General features: G+C 59.4%; 1 protein-coding gene across 1 annotated transcript in view; it reads left to right on the top strand.

The window, feature by feature from the left end:
- The window catches only part of GAN (gigaxonin), a 39,086-nt gene extending 15,199 nt beyond the window's left edge, over nt 1–23,887 (top strand). The window contains exons 2-11 of the mRNA XM_055146058.1: nt 2,936–3,050; nt 4,984–5,334; nt 6,926–7,143; nt 7,326–7,447; nt 8,353–8,465; nt 9,229–9,378; nt 10,563–10,699; nt 10,830–10,958; nt 20,549–20,658; nt 20,747–23,887. Of these exons, the coding sequence (XP_055002033.1) occupies nt 2,936–3,050; nt 4,984–5,334; nt 6,926–7,143; nt 7,326–7,447; nt 8,353–8,465; nt 9,229–9,378; nt 10,563–10,699; nt 10,830–10,958; nt 20,549–20,658; nt 20,747–20,928 (1,627 nt within the window). The 3' untranslated portion in view covers nt 20,929–23,887. The remainder of the gene's footprint in view (nt 1–2,935; nt 3,051–4,983; nt 5,335–6,925; nt 7,144–7,325; nt 7,448–8,352; nt 8,466–9,228; nt 9,379–10,562; nt 10,700–10,829; nt 10,959–20,548; nt 20,659–20,746) is intronic.
- The last annotated feature ends 1,015 nt before the right edge of the window (nt 23,888–24,902 follow it).

Raw genomic sequence — 24,902 nt, 5'->3', positions numbered from 1 at the left:
TGCCTCGCACTCGGGAGCTGGCTGGAGTCTTGTTCCGTGCGGTCAGCAGGGCGCCGGGCCTGGAGCTGAGGCCTGCGGCACCCAGAAAGGGAATCCCTGAGTGGGCCCGGAGCTGCCGGGCCCGAGGTCCTCTCTGCCTTCATGTGATGCCGCCTCTTCAGGGCCCACCCGGCTCCTGCTGGCGCTGCAGAGAAGCTCGATTTCTCGGGGGGGCTCACAGGGATTTCTGTGTTTCCGGGGACGCAGGTACCCTCTGCCCTCCTTCCTGCCCTGCCGCCACTGGCTTCGCCTGGCCGCAGTGTGCGGGGTGGGGGGGGTTGGGGGGTCACTCCCAGTGGTGCTTGGGGATCCCGGCAGGGCTGGGGGGCGTTTGGTATGGGGGCCAGACCCAGTGCCTCACCCACTGGCTCTGTCTGGAGCATCGTCTTCGAGTCCTCCCTGCGCCCGCAGCCCCCTGCGAGGGCTCTCCCGGGGGCAGGCCACGCCGAGCCTGGGGGACACGTGTGCGTTCTGTCCGGACAGCGGCTCGGAGCAGGGCCGCTGCGGAAGTTAGTGTTGGGACCAGCCCACCTTGTCATAGTGCCGGCTCTGCCGAAGAGCTGCTGCTCTTCCTGCTGCGGTTCCCCGTGTTCTTCTAGAAGCACAACAGGATACTTTGTTTCTCAGCAGGATACTTTGTTTCTCAGCAGGATACTTTGTTTCTGCCTCTGAAGTGCTGTTTCCCCGCCTTGTGGTGAGCACCTGCTGGGGACGCCCGCCTTGAGGGCGCCCATTCCAGTGGCCTTGCAGCTCTTGCCGGTTTCCCAGCTTCCTTGTGTCTTGCAGTGCTCTCCCCTGCGCGTGCGCTCTCCTCTCTCTCCCCTCCCTCCCTCTGCGGTGGGGCATGGTGGGGCATCCTTAAGGCACGTCCCAGCCCTCAGCCCCCTTCCTGCTCTTTCCTGGAAGATCTCAACTGTCATGGAGGGTGGGGGCCGCACCCAGAGGTGCTCAGGACTCAGCCCCGACTCAGTGCTCAGGAGTCTCTCCTGGTGGGGCTGGGGGTCATGTGGGATACTGGGGGTCAAACCAAATCCTACCACCCCAGCCCCAGTTTTTCTGCTTTTTTAATTTTTTTGTTTGTTTTGGTTAGGCTCTGGGGCCACACCCGCGGTGCGCAGGGCTCACTTCTGGCTCTGTGCTCTGGAACCAGCCCTGTCAGGCTCGGGGCCACGGTGCGTGCCAGGGATGGAACCCAGGCTGGGAGGCGGGTCACGCCGTGCCCTCTCTCTCCAGGCCCTGTCGCTTTGCTCTTTGTTCTTTTGCTTGTTTTTTTAACTCCTCTCCCCCCTCCCCTTGGCTTCTTTGACTCTAGTTGTGAACTTCTTTGGGGCCTCCCCCATGCGTGTCAGGGTGTCCCCTGGTTTTCCTCACTGTAAGTTAGGGTGGCTTTCAGACTCCAGCAAGGCACAGACAGCACTGGCGATGGAAAACAGTTCCTTAGAGGGTTCATCCTTAAAGGGGGGCGCAAGTCCGCCAGAAGATTCCTATCCAGAAGATAGAGACTCTCAGTTCTGTTGTTATGTTAAACAACTTCTGTGCCTCAACCATTAGCTCAAAAAGTGTGCAAGAACAGCTTTGTGACTATCTCACGGTGATTAAAAAATAAAAATAAAATAAAATTAACTTTCTGAATAATAAAAAAGTAATATGGAGTTCATGCCCAATTCAATCAGTTTAACCAATGCTGGTTAAATAGCAGTACCTCTATATTTAAAAAAAAACAAAACATACAAAAGACTTGAACCAAACACATTCCACAGACGAGGAAATAGACTTGGCCGCAGACCTGGAGACGTTCCCAGCACCTGTCATGAGGAAGCGAGGGTCCGCCCTCGGGAGGACTGTCCGCTCAGCGCCCAGGGGGGCGGGAGCTGCTCCGGAGAGCCACTGGGTCCTCTCCTGCTTTGCAGCAAAGCGCAGCAGAGTCCCACGGCCGGGGCGTGGCCGAGAGAGAGGCCCTCGTGTGTGCGGGGAGACGCGGACGGCTAGAGCCCGAGCAGGCTGCCCGTGCCACAGAGAACTGGAGATGGGCAGAGGCCCGGCAGCAAGAAGGGAGCGTGGCCCAGCAGCAAGGGCCTGGGACCGGCCACCGCGAAGGGCTTAGTGTAGCGGTGAGTGAGACAAAGCTAGCCCTGCGACGTCACAAACAGAGACCATAGACACACGTGTCTTCATTGTAAATAAGTCACACATCACAGTTGACAGGTGCAGCGAGAAGGAAGCCAACAGGAGGACCTTGGGGAGAGAAGTGGAAGCGGCGTCCCTCCAGACAGGAAAGCAGGCCCGGGGGCGGGCGGACCCTTGGCCAGAGGCAGTCGCAGCCCGGGTTCCAGCTGTTGGCTCAGGTGGAGCTCGGCCTTGCTGCAGCGCGAGAGAAGTAGCTGCCTGGAGCCCAAGCGGTGACCAGCCCGTAGGGCGCCGGCCTTGCGTGCCGCAGCCTCTCTAACCCCCAGCATCACACGCGGCCCCCTGAGCCCACCAGGGGTGATCCCTGAGCACAGCTGGTGTGACCAAAAAAAAAGAGAAAATGATTAGAACCTTATTAAACACTTGAAAGAAGAATCAGCCTGAAGGAGCTGGGGTCCCCAGGGCGAACTGGGGATTCTTGTTTCCATGGGTCCCGTTCTTCAGTTCTTCTGCTTTGTTCTGTTCTTCAAAGTCGCCTTCTGAATCCTGGAACGAGTGTTTTGCTGCTGAGAGTCGTGAAAGTGCCTGTTGCTTGAGTGTTGACAGTAGAGTTCCACAGGCCGGCCCACACGCTCCCGGGTGCTGTGTTCTTTTTTGTTTTTTTTTTCTGTTTTTTTTTTAGTATCTTCTTAACTGGATATTGACGTAAGTATCTGTTGGCAATTTCTGTGCTTTCATAGAAATTTTGCATTTTTTTCCCCTTTCTTAGGACAAAGTTAAATTATAATCCTCCAAAAGATGATGGATCGACCTATAAGATTGAGCTTGAAGGGATATCGGTGATGGTCATGAGAGAGATTCTGGATTACATCTTCAGCGGGCAGGTATGGCCAGGGGCGGGGTGGGGGGTGGGGACGGTCTCCTGTGGGCACCACACCCGGGCCACCGCCACCTTCGTCCTCGTCGCTGCGGCCCTGGTGGGGCCTTAAGGGGGCACATGCCAGAGACGCGGCCAGGCGAGCTCTCAGCCCTGGACGGGGAGAGCCAGCCCACTGCCTGCACTGCTGCCCACTTGGTTCCTGCTTGGAGATCTCGGGCCCAGTGCACAGTGGGCTGCGGCCACGGGGCGGTTCTGTAGAACCCGGGGCCCCGGAGTCCCATAAACAACCCCGCATCTGTCCCATTTAATGCAGCCTAAGGAAGGAAGTGACGGGTGGGCAGGCTTCTCTTTCCTCCCCCGCCCCCCGCTCTCACCCCTGCCCCCGGGATGTCCCTGAAAGTGTCTCCTGGGCACTTGGAGACAGACCTTCGGTGTGCGTGGCCCTAGGTCACGGACGCTGTCAATCTGACCGCACCGCAGTGGGTCAGAAACTTGCACCCCACGGCAGTTTGTCTTTCTCTGCCCCTGCTGGGTGCTTTCTTCACGGGGCTCCGTCTCCCGCGTTGTCCCAGGGGTTCTGAGCTCATGAACCCGCTTCCTCGTGCCGGTGGGGTCACCGTCAGCCCTTGGGCTCTGGGCGCCACACGGGCCCCCTCTTTCCTCTGAGGCCCGGGGTGCACGTGCAGCCGATCGGTACAGCGGATGAGATACATTTGGGGGTGGGCCCTGAGTACCGGACATCCCTGGCGCCCCCCAGAGTAGCCTCCCCGCTGGGCGGCTGTCACCGGGCACACAGCCCGCCACAGCGCATTCACGTGGGGCTCGCAGCCCGGAGCCTCCCGCACTGGCTGCTCTGTGGCTCGGGCCCAACCCCATCAGGCCGGGGTTCAAGGCCCACACTGGCAGCCTGCTTCACGGCCGACACGAGCTCAGTGCTCCCGTCTGGTGAGGGCGGGACTCAGTGTCTGTCAGCAGCTGCATCTCGATGCTCTGCGCCCCCCACCATCTTGGGGCTGCATTTGACGCTCCCCGTAAATGAGAAACGCCTCCCTCCCGGCCACTCAAGGCCACGGGCAGTTGTGCTGCTCCCGGTGGGTGGGGTGATGGGGTGAGGGCTCCCCTGGCCATGCTGTGCAGAAGTGATCGCATTCTCTGAGGGGGACGGAGCGGCAAGTCCCCAGAAAGCCAAAAGAGGGGCCGGAGCGATAGCACAGCGGGTAGGGCGTTTGCCTTGCACACGGCCGACCTGCATTCGATCCCCGGCATCCCATATGGTCCTCCAAGCACCGCCAGGAGTATTCCTGAGTGAAAAGCCAGGAGTAACACCTGTGCATTGCTGGGTATGACCCAAAAAGCAAAAAAAAAAAAAAAAAAAAAGCCAAAAGAAATTAAGGAAAGTAGATGTTTTCTGTGGTCTTTGAAGGTCTTACATTAGCCCTTGAGCACTGCCTGCGGTGACCCCACAGGGCTGGGGGACTGGACATCACACTGTCCAGCCCAGCGGGCACCGTCTTGTGGGGAGTGACCCTGGGCCCCTCAGCGTTGTCTGGGAGGCTGTCGAGTATCGGTGATTTATTCCGAAAACCCCGCCAAACGCACCTGGTACGTGTTGCCAGGGGGCGCCCCGCGGCGGGTGACGGTCCCTCTTCTCTGAGCTCTGGCGTCTCCGGGCTCTCGTCACCAGAGGCTGCTCTGTAACTGGGCGGGCGTGAGCGCCCCGAGGCCTGATGCTGGTGGGGGGGGGGAGCATGCTCGGGAAGGGCCCAGCCACGCGCTGCTGCCCTCAGACCCTCCTGAAGGAAAGGACAGTTGGACTGTGTGGAGTGGCCAGTGGTCACTCTTCCCGTGGGGCACGGACACCGTTCACGCGGCCCCGCAGCGGGGGTCTGGGTGTGAGACGGAGACGTTGGCGTGAAGGGCCTCTGCTCCCCTCGCAGATCCGCCTGAACGAAGACACGATCCAGGACGTCGTGCAGGCGGCCGACCTGCTGCTGCTCACGGACCTGAAGACGCTGTGCTGCGAGTTCCTGGAGGGCTGCATCGCCGCCGAGAACTGCATCGGCATCCGGGACTTCGCGCTGCACTACTGCCTGCACCACGTGCACTACCTGGCCACCGAGTACCTGGAGACCCACTTCCGCGACGTCAGCAGCACCGAGGAGTTCCTGGAGCTGAACCCGCAGAAGCTGAAGGAAGTGATTTCCCTGGAGAAGCTGAACGTCGGCAACGAGAAATACGTGTTCGAAGCGGTGATCCGCTGGATAGCGCACGACACAGAGATCAGGAAGGTAACGCCGCCAGCGGCGCGCAGTCGGGCCGCCCTGCTCCTTCTCCCGGGCCCGGCTTCCTCCGGCCAGTCCACGCGAGCTTATCAGGCTCCCGGGAGAGGTTCCTGCTAGGGAGGAACATGGTTCTCTCGCGGGAAAGTGCCCGAGAGGCTTACCCAGGAGCGCGGAGAGGGGGCAGCCGCCACGCCCTCAGCCTCCGCCCTGGAGTGCCAGACAGCTGGCTGTGCCCCCGGGCCTTTGGGAAGGGCCGGCTTGCAGTGCCGGGGGCGGGAGAGCCAGGAGAGGAGTCAGAGCCATAGAACAGCAGGAAGGGCCCACCCGGGTTCAATCTCCGGCAGGTCCCCTGGGCCCGCCAGGAGCGAGCCCTGAGCACCACTGGGTGGGGCCCCAAGCCAGGAGGAAGGGAAGAGAAAGCGGCTTGTTTTAGAGCAGGCTTACACGTAGCGCATCCTGCAGCTGCAGCGCCAGCACAGCAGGGGGGGCCCTTGCCTTGCACACCGCTGGCTGGGCTCACTCCTGGCATCCCACAGGGTCCCCTGAGCACCTCCAGGAGTGATTCCTGAGCAGAGAGCTAGGGCCGAACCCTGAGCACAGCCAGCCTGGCCCGAAAACCAACACACACACACACACACACACACACACACACACACGAAAACTAACACACACACACACACACACACCCGAAACCAACACACACACACACACACACACACACACACAGTGCATTCTCTGTTGCTGCTGGTCACCGACTTAGGTTTAAGATCATCTTACAGTGCCTGAGACTCCGTGGGCCTGTGTGTGTGCCCGTGTAGAAACCGTGTGTGGTTTGGCTCTGTCTCCATGCTGGCTGGACACAGTAACAGGCAGAGGGAGTTCCCACGGGGACCGCTGAGGGCGGGAGGGCTGCAGCTGGGGCAGTGGCGCCTTGAGGCGGTGGGTCTGACCGCCCAGCTCTAGGCGGGTCTTCACACGACCCTCAAGGCATCAGTGACGAACAGACGTTCGCCCTCTGCTGCAGGGGTGACATCGCGGGCTTCAGTGCGTCAGCAGAAAGCACAGAGCATGTTACTCTCGGGTTTTCACAGTGATCGCTCAAGGATGATTGCGTAGAACTCGGGATTGTTCTGAACTTTGATTTCTTCCCCTTCATTGTCTAGTGCTATTAGTGTCGACACAGTCTCACTCTCTCGCTTCCCTACTGTACCGAGCTATTACCACATCAGACATTCCCGTGAGTGCCTCGGGCCCAGGCAGCAGGCATGAGCGTGACGCGGGCGAGAGCGGGGTCTGCTGGGGCGCCCCGGGGCCCGGGAGGGCGAGGTGCTCTGCTCGGGCCAGGGTGAGCGAGCGGGGAGGGCGCCTATGCGGTCCCCTGGGCCTGCCAGGAGTGATCCCTGAGCACTGCTGGGTGTGACCCCACGCACACACACCAAAAGGCAAAACGGAACAAGAATGCTGCCGGCCCTGAACTAGCGATTCCTCAGCGTATCCACCAGGGGTAGGAAGAGCCAGTGAGCAGCGCCCAATGCGCTGGCACCGACCACTGGGACCACTGGCCTGCGGTCAGCGTGTGCGGCCTCCTCTCCCGCAGGTGCACATGAAGGATGTCATGTCGGCGCTGTGGGTCTCGGGGCTGGACTCCAGCTACTTACGGGAGCAGATGCTGAACGAGCCGCTGGTGCGCGAGATCGTCAAGGAGTGCAGCAACATCCCGCTGAGCCAGCCGCAGCAGGGCGAGGCCATGCTGGCCAACTTCAAGCCGCGCGGCTACTCGGAGTGCATCGTCACCGTGGGCGGGGAGGAGCGCGTGTGAGTGCGGCCGGGGCTGGGTTTGGCTTCTCGGTATTTCGTGGGACGGGGTGTGGGACGGCGCCGGGGGGCCTACGGGGGAAAATGAGGCCGTTTGGCTCGCACGCAGCCTGGCCAGGAGCCGGCCCGAGAGGCGGCGGGGTGTGGGGCCCGCAGGGCCTCCTGACATGCCCACCCCGCAGCTCCCGGAAGCCCACGGCGGCCATGCGGTGCATGTGTCCCCTCTACGACCCGAACCGGCAGCTGTGGATCGAGCTGGCGCCTCTGAGCATGCCCAGGATCAACCACGGCGTCCTCTCCGCAGGTGCGTGTGGTGGCCCCCACACCGGCTCCTTTCGGGCCCGTCCGCCGTGGCCACGCCCGGGTCAGGGGACACTGAAGCGCCCGGCCCCGTCTGCCCGAGCTGAGCTGAGTGACGGGCCGGACACAGGGAGTCCCTTTGTCTGCCTCGCCCAGTAACCAGAGCCGGTCAGAGGGGGAGACCCGGGGCTCCCAGGCCCCAGGGCCGCTCAGAGTGCTGGACCTTCTTCCTGGGGGGCAGGCTCGGGGAGGCACCCCCCGAAAGCCCCTCTCTACTACCTGAGGCTGGGGGGGCAGTTTCTATTCTTTGTTCCACCAAAGCGGCTCGAGGGAAGGTCAAGATTCCTGCACAGGGGCCGGAGCAATAGCACAGCGGGTAGGGCGTTTGCCTTGCATGCGGCCGACCGAGGTTCGATCCCTGGCATCCCATATGGTCCCCCAAGCACCGCCAGAAGTAATTCCTGAGTGCAAAACCAGGAGTTACCTCTGAGCATCGCTGGGTGTGACCCAAAAAGAAAAAAAAAATTCCTGCACAGAGAGGTGGCAGGAAGGGCCAGTCCCCGTCACCTGAGACAGGAAGTCCCGAAAGAACCCGAGACCCAGATCCCAGCAGGACACGCCCACAGCAGCGGGTCCTGAGTGACCAGATGTGGGCGTGTGTGGCCGGGGAGGACAGAATCACAGAGACAGGCCAGGGGCAGGGTGGCCACCGAGTGCTCTGCGAGGGGCAGGTGGCCAGCAGCCCTCCCACTCTGGCGCGGACCCCAGGCGTGACCCCAGGCGTGGTCTCAACCCCTTCACTGTCAGACACGGTTCTTTATACACTGGTGGGAACAGGCGTGGAGGACGGAAGTTCCAACATTGTGTGTGTGTGTGTGTGTGTGTGTGTGTCTCCTTTGATCTTTGCAGAAGGATTTTTGTTTGTATTTGGGGGCCAAGATGAGAATAAGCAGACGCTGAGCTCAGGAGAAAAGTACGACCCGGACGCGAACACCTGGACGGCCCTGCCCCCGATGCACGAGGTCAGCCGCTCTGCTCGTCCGCGGGTCCCCCTGCCCCTCGGCCTGTTTGTTTCACTTGGAGTAAAAGAACCGAAACCCCGTCCCCGTGCCCAGCCGTCAGCAGCCGTGCCAGCCCAGCCTCCCTTGGCGCCTTCGTCCTCCGGCTTCCTCGGTGTCTGTCCCGAGCCCCTTCTCCGGAGCCCCCGCCCCTCTCTGCTTCCTCAGCAGCCCCCTCGCCCCTCTGCCGCCCAGGCTCGATCTTTTGCTTGTTTGATTTTTGCTTTTGGGTTCACACCTCCGATGCTCAGGGGTTACTCCTGTCTCTGCACTCAGAAATTACTCCTGGCGGTGCTTGGGGGACCCTATGGGATGCCAGGGATCGAACCCAGGTCGGCCACATGCAAGGCAAACGCCCTCCCCGCTGTGCTATGGCTCCGGCCCAGACTCAATCTTTCGAAGTCTATCATGCGAGCACTCCGCCGCCAGGGACCTGCCCTTGCGGGGCACCTTGGGTCTGCTGATGAATCAAGTGTGTCCCTTGGGCTTGGCTGACCGAGATGCCACTGCAGGACCCTGTCCCCCACCCCCGCCTGCCACTGCCAGGCCTGTGCTTCCTGCTCTCACACACGGACACTTCCTGCCCGTGACGCTCACTCTCTGCTGACGGGCAGCGGCCTGGCGCTGTTCCCCTGGCGTGTGTGCCTCGTCGTTCTGGCTACCCGGGCGACGGTGCTTTCCAGGGCGCAGGGCCCTGCGTGAGCCCGGCTCATCCGTGTCCCTCCAGGCGAGGCACAACTTCGGCATCGTGGAGATCGACGGCATGCTGTACATCCTGGGCGGCGAGGACGGGGACCGGGAGCTCATCTCCATGGAGTGCTACGACATCTACTCTAAGGCCTGGACCAAGCAGCCCGACCTGACCATGGTCCGGAAGGTGAGCGGGGTCGGGGGCTCCCTGCGGGGTGTCCCGCCCAGGGTTCCCGGCATGTGCTTGTGACGGGAATCAGGGGGGCTCCGAGGACTCGCCCTCGGTCTGCCCAGTTCCCGGCCCTCTCCCGCCCGCCCCCCTCCTTGAGACGAAGCGTGGGATGTGCGTCTGTTGGTGTGGGCCGCGGCCTGGGCGCCCCCAGTGCTCTGTGAATACCCTCACAGAGGGAACGACGGGGCCCTGGAGACCGCACGCACCTTGCAGGCATGAGACCAGGGTTCGATCCCCTGCACTGCCAAAGGGAAGACGTTAACTCTGGGGGCTGTCACGTGCCACAGTGCCCTTGGCGCCCAGCACTGAGCCAGGAGTCACCTGGAACACCACTGAAGTGCAAACAGCTCGCACCTCTCGAGCGTGACGCAGGGGAGGCTCCAAGAGCAGCCCACGGTTCCTGCAGCCCCTCGGCACCCCCGGGTGCACGCGCCCGCCCCTCTCGCTCTCCGCCTGTTGTGCCGTCACTTGAGACAGCCCCTGAGCACTGCTCCCTGCCGTGCTCTTCAGGCGGCGGTGGGAGAAGACCCCAGAGCTGCTTCCAGGCTGCGTGGGGTGGGGGGGCGTTGGCTCAGGCAAGGGGGAGGCCCTGGGCTCAAATCGCTGCCTCGTGGCCTGTGAGCCCAGCAGCTGTGTCCTAGTGGCCCGGGCACTGCCAGGCCCCGCTGCCCAGCAGCCCCGAGAGTGTCCCCAGAAGACTTAGCCTTTGTTTTTTTTGTTTTTTTGCTTTTTTTTTGGGTCACACCCGGCGATGCTCAGGGGTTACTCCTGGCTCTGCACTCAGGAATTACCCCTGGTGGTGCTCAGGGGACCATATGGGATGCTGGGAATCGAACCTGGGTCGGCCGCGTGCAAGGCAAACACCCTCCCCACTGTGCTGTCGCTCCAGCCCCAAGACAGCCTTTCAGTGTGGGTCATTGGCCGGAAGTGTGGAGCTGCCGTAGCCGCGCTGATCCCTCAGGAGGTTCTCGTGAGCATGGCCTCACCTTGCCCGTTTCCTGAAGCCCGGCTGTCTCACGAGGACTCCTCTTGGCGTTACTGTGGGGACTCGCACCTGCGTACCTCGAGGTTCTGGGTGCTGGCCCGTGTCACCCCCTCTTCTTGACAAGAGCCGCCTCTCCGCTGCTGTCTCCTTCCAGATCGGCTGCTACGCAGCTATGAAAAAGAAAATCTACGCCATGGGCGGAGGGTCCTACGGGAAACTCTTCGAGTCTGTGGAGTGCTACGACCCGCGGACCCAGCAGTGGACAGCGATCTGCCCGCTGAAGGAGAGGAGGTGAGGCGCGTCCCCGATGGCCCCCAGGAACAGAGACCCGTACTCTGGAGTATTCCCTCTGCAGGGCCCGTGGCAGCCGGGCCGGCTCCTCTGTCCCACACCGACCGCGTCTGTCTGTCTGTCTGTCCAGATTTGGAGCAGTGGCCTGCGGCGTCGCCATGGAGCTGTACGTGTTCGGGGGTGTCCGGAGCCGAGAGGACATCCAGGGTGGCGAGATGGTGACCTGCAAGTCCGAGTTCTACCACGATGAGTTTAAAAGGTGATTCCGGGGGTCGCTGTCACGTTCTTCCTGTCCTCAGGGAGCGGAGTCTCGGTGAAGGGTCTGTCTAGCGTCATGGTCGGTTCCTTTTTTTTTTTTTTTTGCTTTTTGCTTTTTGGGTCACACCTGGCGATGCACAGGGGTTACTCCTGGCTCCCTGGTGGTGCTCAGGGGACCATATGGGGTGCTGGGAATCGAACCCGGGCGGGCCACGTGCAAGGCAAACGCCCTACCCGCTGTGCTATCGCACCAGCCCCCATCGGTTCCTTTTTATGTCTGCTTTGTTTGTGTCTTGGGACTCCGCCCGGCGGTGCTCAGGGCTGACTCCTGGCTTCATTCTCAGGAATCACTCCTGGCGGGCGTGGGGGACCCTATGGGATGCCAGGGATCGAACCCGGGCTGGCAGCATGCAAGGCCAGCCCCCAGCCCGCTGCACCCTCGCTCCACCCGCCATCAGCATTTTCTTCTGGGACTGAGAAGTACCAGGACCAAAGGGGAAGCTCCGAAAGTGCTTCAGCCCTGACGTCGCTGCTTCCGGCTACTGACCCCTCCCGAGAGCTCTAAAAGCCAGTGTAGGCTGCTCCAGGGTCTTCACAGTCCGCCAGATACACACCCCCACCCCCAGCGCCGGAACCTTCCTTCTTAGTGGGAGCCACTGAGTCCCAGGACTGGCCTCCAGGCTGTGGCCAGCAGCCTCCATCCCGGGCCGTCCCGCGCTCCTGGAGTGTCTTGTCTGCCGCTCTGGGGGTGCCCGTCTGCGCTTCAGCTCCTGTTCAACCCACAGGTTTCACCCGAGCCACACAGTGACAGTCCCCGGAGAGAGTACAGTGGGCCGTGCACCAGCCCTCACGCTGCTGATCTCGACTCAATCGATTCAATCCCCGGCACTGCAGAGGGTTCCCCCCAGCCCTGCCAGGACTGATCGTGGGCACAGGGCCAGGAGTTAACCCTGAGCACCACCCGGTTTGGCCCCCAGACCAAAACCAAAGGACATCGTGCTGTCCTTTTTGTATAAAATTTCCCTTCCTGTGTATTTTCTTAGGGGGTGGGGGCACACCCAGTGGTGCTCAGGGATCACTCTTAGGAGGCTCGGAGGGCCGTATGGGATGCTGGGGATTGAACCTGGATCAGCTGCGTGCAAGGCAAACGCCCTCCCGCTGTGCTGTCGCTCTGGCCCTCCAGTCCCAGATTTATCCAGTAAGCCTTTTGAAACCCTGTTCCTCTCTCTCTCTCTCTCTCTCTCTCTCTCTCTCTCTCTCCCCCTCCCTCCCTCCCTCCCTCAATCCCCACCCGCCCCATGGTGCTGGCATGAAGCCCAGGGCCTCACACATGCAAGGCAAGTGCCCCGTTCCTGAGTGGTCCCTAGCCCTGGAGCAGCTGCCTCCCGCCTCCCAGCCTGGCTGTATTCCTCACTCTGGGACCCCGTGACACCCCTTTGTCTCTCTCCTGACTGCAGGTTTCTCCTGCTCCTCAGGCCCAGGGCCAGCTCACTGAGCACTGGTCAGGCCTGGCTGACATTAGATCAATCCTGGTGGTGCTCAGGGGACCGGATGGGATGGCGGGGATGAGCCCGGGTTGGCTGCATGCACGGCAAGTGCCCTCCGCACGGTGCTCTCTCTCCGGCCCCACTCGCAAGTCCCACTGTTGCCGCAGTGTCTGTTGCGTGTGCCCCCGGGAAGGTGCAGTGCCGAGATGTCTTGGTGCCGGTTACTCACCCACCGGAGGGGCTGTTTGATTCCAGAGATTGTGGATCAGAGCCGGCTGATGAGCAGTGACAGGGTTCCAGGCCCAGACTTTGGAAGTACCGTAAACGCAACTGGCCGTTACTGTATCTCCACGGGGGGCTGTTTTAGCTTCGCCTGTGAGTTCTCTCGCTGGAGTTAGGCCCCCTGAGGAACTCACCAGACAGAGCGTGAGTGCTGATTTCGAGGGTGCGTGTGCAAAGGGGGAGCCGGGCAGACTCAGAGGCTTTGCTCTGTTCTTACCAGATCACCATGACGACTGAGTGTGCGAGTTGAGGTAGAATGCTAATTTCCTGACGGTCTGCCCAGTTCCATTAACAGTCAGGGCAGAGTTTGTTTTCTGGTGGGAGATTGGTAGACGCCTTCTTCATATCACCAATTGCTGTTTGTCGCTTCGCGACAGAGTGCTCCCGCCCGCACCCCGGGGCCGCCAGCATGTGGCACCCCCATCTTCTGTCTGTGCTGTTATCATTTAGGACCTAAGTCGGGCTTTAGAGTTCTCAGTCTGCCTTTGGCATTCCCGCAAATGGTCGGGACTTGCTATTTGCATCTTGTGTACATCGTTCTTCACTGATGAGCGTTCCTTTCTATTTTATACAATTTCTAAATTATACAAGGAGTGCTCGAGGGGTCTTTTGTTTGGGGGGAGGGTGCACCCGTGGTGTTCAGGGCTTACTGCTTGCTCTGTGTTCAGGGATCGCCCCTGGTGGGGCTCAGGAAGCCATCTAAGGTGCCGGGATTGAACCCGAGTCAGGTGCGCGCCAGGCAAGTGCCCTTCCCACTAGTCTTTTTATTTTATTTTATTTATTTATTTATTTATTTTGCTTTTGGGGTCACACCTGGCAATGCACAGGGGTTACTCCTGGCTTTGCACTCAGGAATTACCCCTGGCCGTGCTCAGGGGACCATATGGGATGCTGGTATTGGACCTGGGTCGGCCGCGTGCAAGACAAATGCCCTACCCGCTGTGCTATCTCTCCAGCCCCTAGTCTATTTTTTTAGACCCAGGGATCACTGTATCACTGTCACTGTCATCCCGTTGCGCATCAGTTTGCTTGAGCGGGCTCCAGTAACTTCTCCGTTGTGAGACTCGTTGTTCCTGTTTTTGGCATATCGAATACGCCACGGGGAGCTTGCCAGGCTCTCTGAGAAGGACAGAGGAATCGAACCTGGGTTAGCCGCGTGCAGGTCAAGCGCCCTACCCGCTGTGCTTTCGCCCCAGCCCCAGGGAAATCTTTTTTAAAAGCTCTTCCAAATAAAGGTACATTCCTTTGTCTCCTGTGTCTAAGCCGGCCAGTGTAACTGAGGTGATGAGCTGTTCGGGTCCCTCCTGAGGCGGTGCCCCCTGCCTCCTGCCTTCTGGGGGAACAGTCAGGCCCTCAGGGGTCCAGGCGCTTCCTTGTTCTTTTTTTTTTTTTTGCTTTTTTGGGTCACATCCAGCAATGACAGGGGTTACTCCTGGCTCTGCACTCAGGAATCACCTCTGGTGATGCTCAGGGGACCATATGGGATGCTGGGATTCGAACCTGGGTCGGCCGTGTGCAAGGCAAACGCCCTACCCGCTGTGCTATTCCTCCAGCCCCCCAGGCCCTTCCTTGTTCTAATCTCTTGACTTTGCTGCCTTTGGTCCCCCTACTTTCAGGCTGAAACTTCCCTGGACAAATACCGTATGGTCTCATTTTTCCTGGGTGGGGGGGAGACACACCCGCAGTGCCCGGGCTTTCTCCTTGCTCTGTGCTCAGGAATCACTCCAAGCCGAGACCTGGACCCCTGATTGGCCGCAGGCGAGGCAGGCGCCCCCCTGCTGTCCTGCCGCCCGGTTCTCACCCAGCTGTAAGCGGGAGATGGTGACCCCGCCCCGCCCTCGCTCACTGCACCGCACAGAGGGCGGGAGAGGCCCGTTTCGAGCTGCTTCCGCTGCTCTTCCTCTCGCTCACGGCCCGGACGGGCATCTTTCCTCAGCCCGGACTGGTGCTTTTCCTTCCTGCCGATCTCGGAGGCCCGCCAGAGCCATCTGCTGCCGGGCGCCCCGCGCAGTCGTGCCTCAGGAGCGGGTTTGTCCGCAGAAACCTCCTGCTGCACGCCGCCGAGACGTGCTGAGACGGGGAGGGGGGAGCGAACCCCACCGCTGCCCAGATCTGCTTCAGCCCTGCTCTGATCTGTAAGCAGGGGCAGGGGGGCGGGGCACTCTGCCCTCTGCACCAGCCTTTCCAGCGGCTACCCCGGGCCCAGAGCGAGCGCCCAGGGAGGAGGCGTGCATGGCCCACTCCGGGCAGAGCCTGGGTTGCCAGGCCCAGAGCTGGTGCCAGAAACCGCCTGCCATGTGTCACTGCCCGCCCAGCAGCATCGTGGCAGAGGGTGGCCAGAGAAGGCAGCTCTCCTGCGCACTCTGTCCACCGGGCCAGCAACTGCCCAGCTCCTGTGGCCCCTGGGGCTCTTGAGGGCTGAGAGATCACTGTTTCCTTCCTAGCTGGGGTCTGCCCGGTACAGTTTCCTGCCCTAGCTGGGGTCTGCCCGATACACTGTTTCCTTCCAAGCTGGGGTCTGCCCGATACACTGTTTCCTGCCCTAGCTGGGGTCTGCCTGATACACTGTTTCCTTCCAAGCTGGGGTCTGCCCACACTGTTTCCTGCCCTAGCTGGGGTCTGCCAGATACACTGTTTCCTTCCAAGCTGGGGTCTGCCCGATACACTGTTTCCTTCCTAGCTGGGGTCTGCCCGATACACTGTTTCCTTCCTAGCTGGGGTCTACCCGATACACTGTTTCCTTCCTAGCTGGAGTCTGCCAGATACACTGTTTCCTTCCAAGCTGGGGTCTGCCAGATACACTGTTTCCTTCCAAGCTGGGGTCTGCCTGATACACTGTTTCCTTCCAAGCTGGGGTCTGCCTGATACACTGTTTCCTTCCAAGCTGGGGTCTGCCCGATACACTGTTTCCTTCCAAGCTGGGGTCTGCCCACACTGTTTCCTGCCCTAGCTGGGGTCTACCCGATACACTGTTTCCTTCCTAGCTGGGGTCTGCCCGATACACTGTTTCCTTCCAAGCTGGGGTCTGCCCTGTACACTGTTTCCTTCCTCACACTTAGCTTGGGATTGATTCCACTCTGCTCTTTCTGACTTCTTGAGGTAGAATTTCAGATGTTCCTTCCACTCTGCTAATTTCCCATTTGTCTTCCCCCCTCCCCCCCCACCCCAAGCCTCTTTTCTTTCCCTTCCTGAGCATGGCTTGGGAACTGCATTCATGTCCCAGCCTCTGAGTCACCCCGGAGTTGGCATCTGTTGCCTGTTGCCCCCAGGAAGAGTGCTCACTCTCTGCTCTGCCTTCGCTGAGCGGTTGGGAGTGTGTCCTGGACACTTGGCTGGTGCCTGGTGGAGGCCGGAAGTCTGTGAACATCAGGGCGCTGTTCTGAGTGGGTGGCCGTGGGCCCCCTGGTGGGGAGGGCCGCAGACTGTCCCCCTGCAGCGGGCCTCTCAGACCCTCATTTCAGGTCATGAGCATTCGTGCTCATATTCTGCAGACCCGAGTGAAGTTTAGGGGGTTCTGCTTACCTCTCCTCTTTTGGGGGGCAGACACACCTAGCAGATCTCAGGGCTTGCTCCTGGCCCTGCACTCATGATCACTCTGGGCGGGGCTGGGGGGCCAGGTGGGCTGTCGGGGTTACACCCTGGTCAGCTGTGTGCAAGGCGAGTGCCCTCCCCACTGTGCCATCTCTCCAGCCCCCCCACCCCCCATCTTCTGAGGCTCAAAAGTCACTTTGAGTTGTCCCAAGATGTTCTATGCTGGGTCCAGGACCCAGGAAGACCCCAGAGTCCTTGCGGGGGTGGGGAGTGTAGCTACCAAGAGCTCACACCCCGCCACTACTTGCTGGTGTCCCCACTTTACAGATGAGAAAAAATGAGGGTTGAGTTCCAGGGCTCAAGGCAGGGCAGTGAAGGAGCGAGAAAGAAGAACAAGGCCCGTGTCTTCTGCACCCGTGCTGTGGTGGCTGTGAAGTATGTCGTCTGCTCAAAGGATCTTGTTGTTTTGAGTTGAAGCTTTGCTGTTGGTTCCAATAGGCCACCTAGGAGGAATTTTTTTTTTCTTTCTGAAATCCAGAAGCTCCTAAGTATTGATCAGCTTCCAAGCAGGCCTGGTAGAGGAGCCGCACGGACTAGTTTCTCCAGCTCCGTTTATTTAATCCCACGGTGAACCGTGTTAAGTTCCCGACCCTGCGGAATGATTCTGAACTTGTCGCGGCTGGAGTCCGTTTTCAGTAGGTAGTGTCGTCATTCTGCCGGACCTGGGGGGTCCTGCTCAGAGAGGCGCTGCCGCGGACAGAGAGAGGGTCCTCAGCTCTGTCTGAGCGAGAACTTCAGAAGAATATAAACGCCAGGAGCCTGGGAGACAGAGAGTGTGGAGAAGCCAGTGTCGTGTGACATCCTTCAGACTTCTCCTTTCTGGGAGCAGAGCAGTAGGACCAACGTCACTTGCCTTGCATGCAGATGACCCAGTCTGGGCCCTGGCACCCCAAAGCATCCCCTGGGCACTGCCAGGTATCACCTAAAAGCAACAGCAAGAAAGACTTGGTGTTTTTTTTTTTTTTTAAACTTTTCATAAGCGTTCTAAAGTTATCTCTTTAGGTCATTTTGTGTTTTGTTTTGCTTTTTTTTGGGGGGGGTGTCATACCAGCAATGTTTAGGGGTTACTCCTGGCTCTGCACTCAGGAGTTACTCCTGGTGGTGCTCGGAAGACCATATGGGATGCTGGGGATTGAACCGGGGTCGACCGCGTGCAAGGCAGACGTCCTCCCCACTGTGCTATCGCACTGGCCCCTGTTTGGGTCGTTTTAGGGTCAGGCCAGATGGCTCCCAGTCCTAGCAAATCACAGGGTCCCTGTCACATTCAGAGGGCGGCATGGCTGGAAGCCCAGCCCCGGGCATCGTTTCTGTGCGGTCCTGTGGTCCCGGGTAGGAAGTTTGTCTTCTGTGTTTCTAGATACTCTGTTCTGCTCTGCTCTGAGGCCCGCGCCCAGAGGGCTGAGAAGGCTCCACATGCCGGAGCCCCCACCACACCCAGCAGGGACCCCCGTACAGAAGCTCCTGCTTTCTAACACTCTGGACACAGCCTTGGTTAAAATCAAAGCTGCTCGTAGTGACACGCTCTTACCTGCACATCTGGCTTCAGACTGCCGTGGGCCTGAACCCTCCTCACACGCCCCGTGTGGCTTGCTGGTGGCACGAGTGCCCCATGCCCCGTCACGAGTGTGGACTGTGGCGGGTGCCGGGGCTTCTGCACAGACAAGCACACAAAAGCCTCTCTTCTCAGCTGTCATTGTAGATTTGTAGTGAAGCTGCAGGAAAAGCCAGGACTCCCGTGATTCGCTCGGCTTCCCCTAGTGCTGTCATCTCGCGGGGCCAAGGCAGGGTGTTCGCATCAGCACCTGTTGCTAGGAAACCACAGGCTGGGTTCGACTCCAGGCGCCTGTCAGCCAGTCCCTTTTCCTCTCTCTCGGAACCCTCCCCCCACCAACTCGTGACTGTGCCTCAGTCTTGTTCCCGGACTTTGTTCTTGTTGGTGTTGTTTTAATTGTGCCGCCAGGGATGAAACCCAGGCCCTGCCTGGTCCCACCGAGCCGGGAGTGTTGCTTTTCTCTCTGTCTCTCCTTGTCTTCAAGACCACGGGAGCCCCGGAGGGCGCTGGCCGGGCCCTCGGGTGCCCTTGCACCACAGTCTGTGGTTCCCAGTGACCCAACTGAGGCTCTGCAGCTCTGGAGGGACGCCAGGAAGGGCCAGTGCGCCCTGCCCTGCTCCCCGTCCAGCAGTGGTGCTTGGTCGCTGCCCTCTGAGCCTCTCCTTTCCTCTGAGAGGATCGTGGGAGACCCTGAGTAGGCGGCTCCGACTCACCGGCCCACCAGAGCCGGCCCCTCACTCAGCTGCTCCAAGGGGTTCCCGCCTACTCCCCTTTCTCCTGCTTCTGCTAAGCAGAACTTGGAATGTTGGAATGATCTATCCCTCGTCCCCCCCTCCTTTTATTTTTTATTTTATTTTTTGCTTTTCTTTGGGGGAGTTCACACCCAGCGATGCTCAGGAGTTACTCCTGGCAGTGCTTTGGAGACCATATGGGATGCTGGGGATTGAACTCAGATCGGCTGCGTGCAAGGCAAACGCCCTCCTCGCGGTACTATTGCTCCAGCCCACGCCTTTTTTTTTTTTTGAGGGGAGTGTTAGGCCTTCTGGGGTAGTACGTATAGGCTCTTCCTGGGTCTGTGCTCAGGGGTCACTCCTGGTGGTGCTCAGGGGAGCACCGTATGGGGTGCCAGGAATTGAACCCTGCTTAGCTGCAAGCAAGCAAGCGCCTCCCCTGCTGCTCTCTCTCTCGCCCCCTCCCCAGGGCTAACGGTGCGCTCAGCTGTGCACGTCAGTGCCTCTTCTGCGTTACAGACCTGTGACTGTCAGTGTCCGGGTGTTCACGGGGCTCCAGCCGTGGCCGTGGGGAGCAGTTCTCCCGTGGCTCCATCCTTCCGCCAGGCGCCGGCCGCCCCCATGCTCCACCCCCCACCCCCCACCCCCCCGCAGCATGGGCTGCTCCGGCCACAGCTTGTTTTCTGTCTCCGCCGTGGGACCAGCCATTACCCGTGGAGCCCTGGATCCTCTTAATGGTCCTTAAATTGATTTTCAACACAAGTGCCAGAGCAATTTTGTAGGGAAAGAAAAATCTTTCCAGCAAATTAGGAAAAGAAATGAACTTGGACTCTAACCTATACCATGCTCAAAAATTAATTCAAAATATATCATGATACACAAATCTCAAGGCTGGGGCCACAAAATTCCTGGGAAAGAGTGCAGGCGGAGAATCTTTGCAACCTGGGAGCAAGTAAAGATTTCCTAGGAACCAGGAAGTGCAGACTGTGTAAAAGGAGGGCAACGAATGCTTTAGAATCCCCCAAATCCAAGGCTCCTGTTCCTCAGGGAACTTTCTTTAAAAGCTGAGAAGGTGGGCGGGAGCCGGCCTGCTTCTACCCCGAGCACCGCATGTGGCCCCTGAGCTCTGGCAGGTATGGCCCCCGCTCCCACCCCGCCAAAAAAACAACCAAAACTGCAGAGTAGGAGTCTGACATGTACGGGAAATAGGAGATGAGTCCAGTGACTCCCTCGCTCGGTGTTAAAGTAGAGAAACCTGGGCTGTGGGCCGTGAAGGCTTCCCGTGCCTGTGGGGTGGGTCGGAATCTCGTCTCATCCATCTCATTCTTAGACGCGTCTCAGGTGGTGTTTCGTGAACGTTCGTGTAATGGCGAGCAGCCTTATCCCCGCAGTGAACACGGCTTCTCTTCTAAAGTGCGCGTGTTGGGGCTGGAGCGATAGCACAGCGGGGAGGGTGTTTGCCGTGCACGCAGCCAACCCGGGTTCGATTCCCAGCATCCCATAATGTCCCCCAAGCACTGCCAGGAGTAATTCCTGAGTGCAGAGCCAAGAGTCACCCTTGAGGGGCTGGAGCAATAGCACAGCGGCTAGGGCGTTTGCCTTGCATGCGGCTGACCTGGGTTCGATTCCCAGCATCCCATATGATCCCCTGAGCACCGCCAGGGGTGATTCCTGAGTGCATGAGCCAGGAGTAACCTCTGTGTATTGCTGGGTGTGACCCAAAAAGCAAAAAAAAAAAAAAAGAGTCACCCTTGAGGACCGCCAGGTGTGACCCCAAAAGCAAAATAAATATATAAAGTACATGTATTTAGAGCACGACCGACCATGTAGAGCAGGTGGGCGGGGATGGGATGTGCCGGGAAGCGAAGCCGTCCAGCAGGGGCGAGCCCTCCCGGCGTCCTGTCGCCCGGCCTGGTGGCGCCTCATTCCGCCCGTCCTGTGCTTCCAGGTGGATCTACCTGAACGACCAGAACCTCTGCATCCCCGCCAGCTCCTCGTTCGTGTACGGTGCCGTGCCCATCGGCGCCAGCATCTACGTCATCGGAGACCTGGACACGGGTAAGCGCGGCGCCTCAGTCCCGGGGGGCTGCCTGCCGGGGGGCTCCCTGGCCGCGGCGCCTCACCCGGGCTCCTTCTCGTGGCCCAGGCACCAACTACGACTACGTGCGCGAGTTCAAGCGGAGCACGGGCACCTGGCACCACACCAAGCCGCTGCTGCCCTCCGACCTGCGGCGCACGGGCTGCGCGGCCCTGCGCATCGCCAACTGCAAGCTCTTCCGCCTGCAGCTGCAGCAGGGGCTGTTCCGGATCCGGGTGCACTCGCCGTGACCGGGACCCGCCCGCAGCAGAGCCTGACCCGGTGCGCCGGGACACGCCGCCTCGGCACGGACGGGGGCGGCTGCCCGGGTACGGTACCGCCGCCGCCGGCTGGCCCTCGGCTCCTGTCGGGGAGGGCGCGGGGCTGCTGGGGAGCCGCCGGGGAGGGGGCGGCGTGGCGACGGCCCCGGAGGCAGGCGGGGGCTGGGAAACGTCCCGAGGCCAAGGGAAGTGGGTCTCGGCCAGGCCCCGGGTGGAGGCTGTGGGCGCTCAGCTGCCGCCGCCGCAGACCCTGGCTGTGGCCCGCAGCGCCACGAGGAGCCACGCGTGCAGACCAACATGCCCAAACATGCCACGGTCGCTTCTCCCCGCTCTCGGAAGGACTGCACGGGCTTGGCCTGCGTGGCAGGCGGGGGTCTGTCCCTCGCGCCCGCCCGGACTCCATGCCAGCCTGTCGTCTCCATCTGCCACTAGTCCTGTAACCCTCCAGGCCATCCCGTGGCCCGAGCTGAGCTCTGGTCTCCCTCCCTCTCCCTCTCCGAGCGTCTGTCCTGGTGACCTGTTGGCGCGGAGGCTCCCCGGGGTGGGGCTTGGCGCCGGGTGGGTGCGCGCGTCACCGTCCTTTCTTCGCAACTGCTCAAAACCGTTTTCCTAAGTGGGAGGTGTTGGTGGAATCGTCAGGGTCTGCCGGGACCGAGACGGCGTCCAGACCGGAGGCAGAGGGATCGAACAGGAGCTGCAGCGGCGCTGCGGGGGGGCCAGAGCCCCCCGCCCGAAAGCACACACAGTCTTGTTTACTACGCTTCGGCCCGAAACCCGGCCTCCGAGGCAGGCCTGCGTTAAGAATCTAGTCTTTTGTAGAATTTTTCTCAGTGTTGTTGACTATTAAGAGTTTTAGACAAGTTACGTTACAAGTCAAGTTTGCCTGGTAGAATCAACTACCTCAACTTAATTTCCTTCTGTTCCTGGTAGAGCAAAGAGACCCTTTGCCCCCCTCCTTCCCCTGTGTCGCCCCCCCCCATAGCCCCCAACCCTCTTCCCCCTGGGGGGAGAAGGACTGTTACTGTAGCACTTATCAGAGAAAGTGCTTTGCTTCCCAGTCAAGTGGTAGCACCTTGGTGTGAATTTCGGGAATTCAAAGTGCTTGATTAATGTTACTTCTTCATCATTTGAATTTTATGCAATATCAGATTTCTAATCGAAGAGTTCTTTGTTTATAATTATTTTCTATAGATTTTTTTCACTTAGGGTCTGGCTATAAGAAGCAGCATTTTATCTTGATGATTAATAAATGTATAAATGTATCCTTTGGTTCTAAATCTGAGAGGACGGGACGGGAATCGCTTCTAAAAGCTTCCTGAGTGGACTGTCCACGTGCTGCTCTGGGTGCCCGAGGCAGTGCCCGCTGCGAGCCAGCGCAGAGCAGGGACCTGGCCCTGCCCTCGGGGGCCTGTTCCAAGGCCGAGTCCTGCAGGCGCCTCGCCCGGGGATGCCAGGGCGGGTGCTGTGGTGCACGGTCACGGCCCCAGGTCAGAGGCACTGGGCCGGGTGTGCGTGCCTGCAGGCCCGTCACACGTGATGGGGACACGGGGACGCGAGCCTGGACCCTGCTCTGTGGGCTGCACCCTCCCGGGGGCCCCTGGGCCCCGTTGGCAGGGCCGGCTGCGTGGCCGCTGTGGACAAAGATGCTTTCTCCTTCCGGCTTAGCTGAGGGAGGGGGTCTTCCCCGGGGGCGCCCAGCCGCTGCCTCGGGCCTTCCTCTGCTTCCTCCCCAAGGCTGACATTCCTGCTCCGTCGGTCAGGAGTGTGTGGGTCCCTCTTGCAGTGTCCGCAGTGCCCGTGTGAGCCGGTCGGGCACTTGAGAAAACAGCAGTCTCGTTTTTAAATTCAGCTCCTGGACACTGTCGCTGCAGGAAGTAGGCGCTGTTTTCTCTTCCAAGCAGTTTGCCAGAAAATATGGGATGCAATAACCAACAAAAGCTGCTGAGTGCCAAACTGTTCCTTTACTTAAATCTGAAAGTATGGTGTCGACATATAGGGAGGTATTTCATTTTACCGTGTTCCAGAATGAACTCTGACCCTTGGGAGATGACAGTTGTTTCAGTGTTGTGAGATGGATGTTAAGCCCTTGAGCAGGTTTGTGTTTTAACATTCCACGTATGCCTTGAAACATCTTTTATTGATGAATTTTTTGGGGTCCTTCTCCTTTGGGCACTTTGACCAAGTGTATTTAGAATTAGTGGCTGAGGGCCTATCTTAAATTTTTAAAGTATAATTATCTTTGGGGGAAGTGCAATTTATTTTCCTTATCCCACCAACAGAAGGAAAATTGTCTCAGGTTAGAGTAGGTGAGTATTTAAAGGATCTCTCCTTGGCTACAGTCTAAAGTGGGTTGTTTGTTTCTTCATTTAACACATCCAAATATAGATTTTCTTTTCAGAGATTTAAGTGTTTCATTTGAAGTGAAGTTAGTTTTGGTTTGTGTGAGTACTTATATCCCGTGAGGGGAAAGTGTGAGGTGTGTGTGTGTCTGTGTGTCTGTGTGTCTGCATGTGACTCAGTTGGTACTAGTCCTTTTTGAATTGTAGTTCTAAACTACACAGATGACCGTCTCCTGGTGCTTCCATTTATACTACTGTGTAAAACTCTCGTGGACTGTAAATACTAAAATAGTTCTAGTTTGCAGTAAGTTTTATTTGGTGTTTGCATTTCTCTGCTTCACTGGGCTGATACACAGTGTGTACTAGCTAGTCGTTGGTCTGCGGTAAAGATTTGGCGTAAGAAGAAATTGCTCACTGGGGCTGGAGCGATAGCACAGCGGTAGGGCGTTTGCCTTGAATGCAGCCGATCCAGGTTCGAGTCCCAGCGTCCCATATGATCCCCCAAGCACCGCCAGGAGTAATTCCTGAGTGCATGAGCCAGGAGTAACCCCTGTGCATCTCTGAGTGTGACCCAAAAAGTGAAAAAGAAATTACTAAACTAATTCCTTATTTCTTATAATAAATAACACCCCATCCTGTGAGGAATTGCAAGTCAGTGGTGATATTCCCCCAAGTGGCGTGTGAGGAGATGGGTGGGTTCACGTGTGTGCGGAGAAGGTCCTTTCACTCTCTCTGTTCCCGTCTCTGTCGGGGGGGGGGGTGTCCGTGGGCACGTGCCAGATGTCGGTTATTGTGTCAGCGCTGGAAGGGGGGGCTGTCTTTACCAGGACCACGTATTCCTCGTGGGCAGTGAGCCGGGTGTTTGAGATGGCAGGGTTTAGGGGTCCCTGTGGTATGATCTGACTTTCCTGGGTCCAACAGGGGCACCCAGAGTTTCGCAGGAGTTCCTCTCCCCGTTAGACACCTGGCCAGGCACGTGTGGCCTACATGGGACCTGGCTCGAGTTTCACAAGTACAGACTTCGTGGTGGGGGTGAAGGTCTGCCGGGCCACGAGCACCAGCCAAGCGTCCTGCTGGCCTGTCCTCCTGCCGGTGCCCCCTGTGGCCACCCTGGCTTCTCCATGGACTCAGGCAGGGCACCTGGGCGCAGTGACCTGGGGCTGCCTCCAGTGTGGCCCGAGGGTGCAACGACACCAGCTGCCCCCAGCAGGGGCCGCGAGAGAAGGAAGAAGGGCCGGTCTCCACGGGGCACAGGCTCGTCCAGCAGGGGGCAGCTCGGCCCGGTGGTCGCGCTCCCTGACCCCTCGCGAGGGCGCAGGCCTAAGAACCTTGGGGGATTTTTTTTTCCAGGTTAAACCGGGGAGCTGGGCCTAAATATGACTCTGCCTCTTGCTTCATCGTGTTTCCTGTTTAATTGGAGGAGAATTACGTGCACTTAATTCCCTTGTTCTCCGTGTTTATAGGAAAAACTGTTCTCGGCTACCTCATTACGGAGTGCTGGCTCGGTCCCCTGCCAGTTCAGAAGAATCCAACACATTCTGTCCTGTGACAGAGCCCGGGAGCAAGCAGTGAGGGCCCTGAGGGGTACAGTCCTCTGAGGCATAC

This window comes from Sorex araneus, chromosome 8 (genome assembly GCF_027595985.1).
Source record: "Sorex araneus isolate mSorAra2 chromosome 8, mSorAra2.pri, whole genome shotgun sequence".
Taxonomy (NCBI): Eukaryota; Metazoa; Chordata; class Mammalia; order Eulipotyphla; family Soricidae; genus Sorex; species Sorex araneus.
The sequence above is the reverse complement of the archived record's forward strand: the minus strand, read 5'-3'. Positions and strand labels throughout refer to the sequence as shown.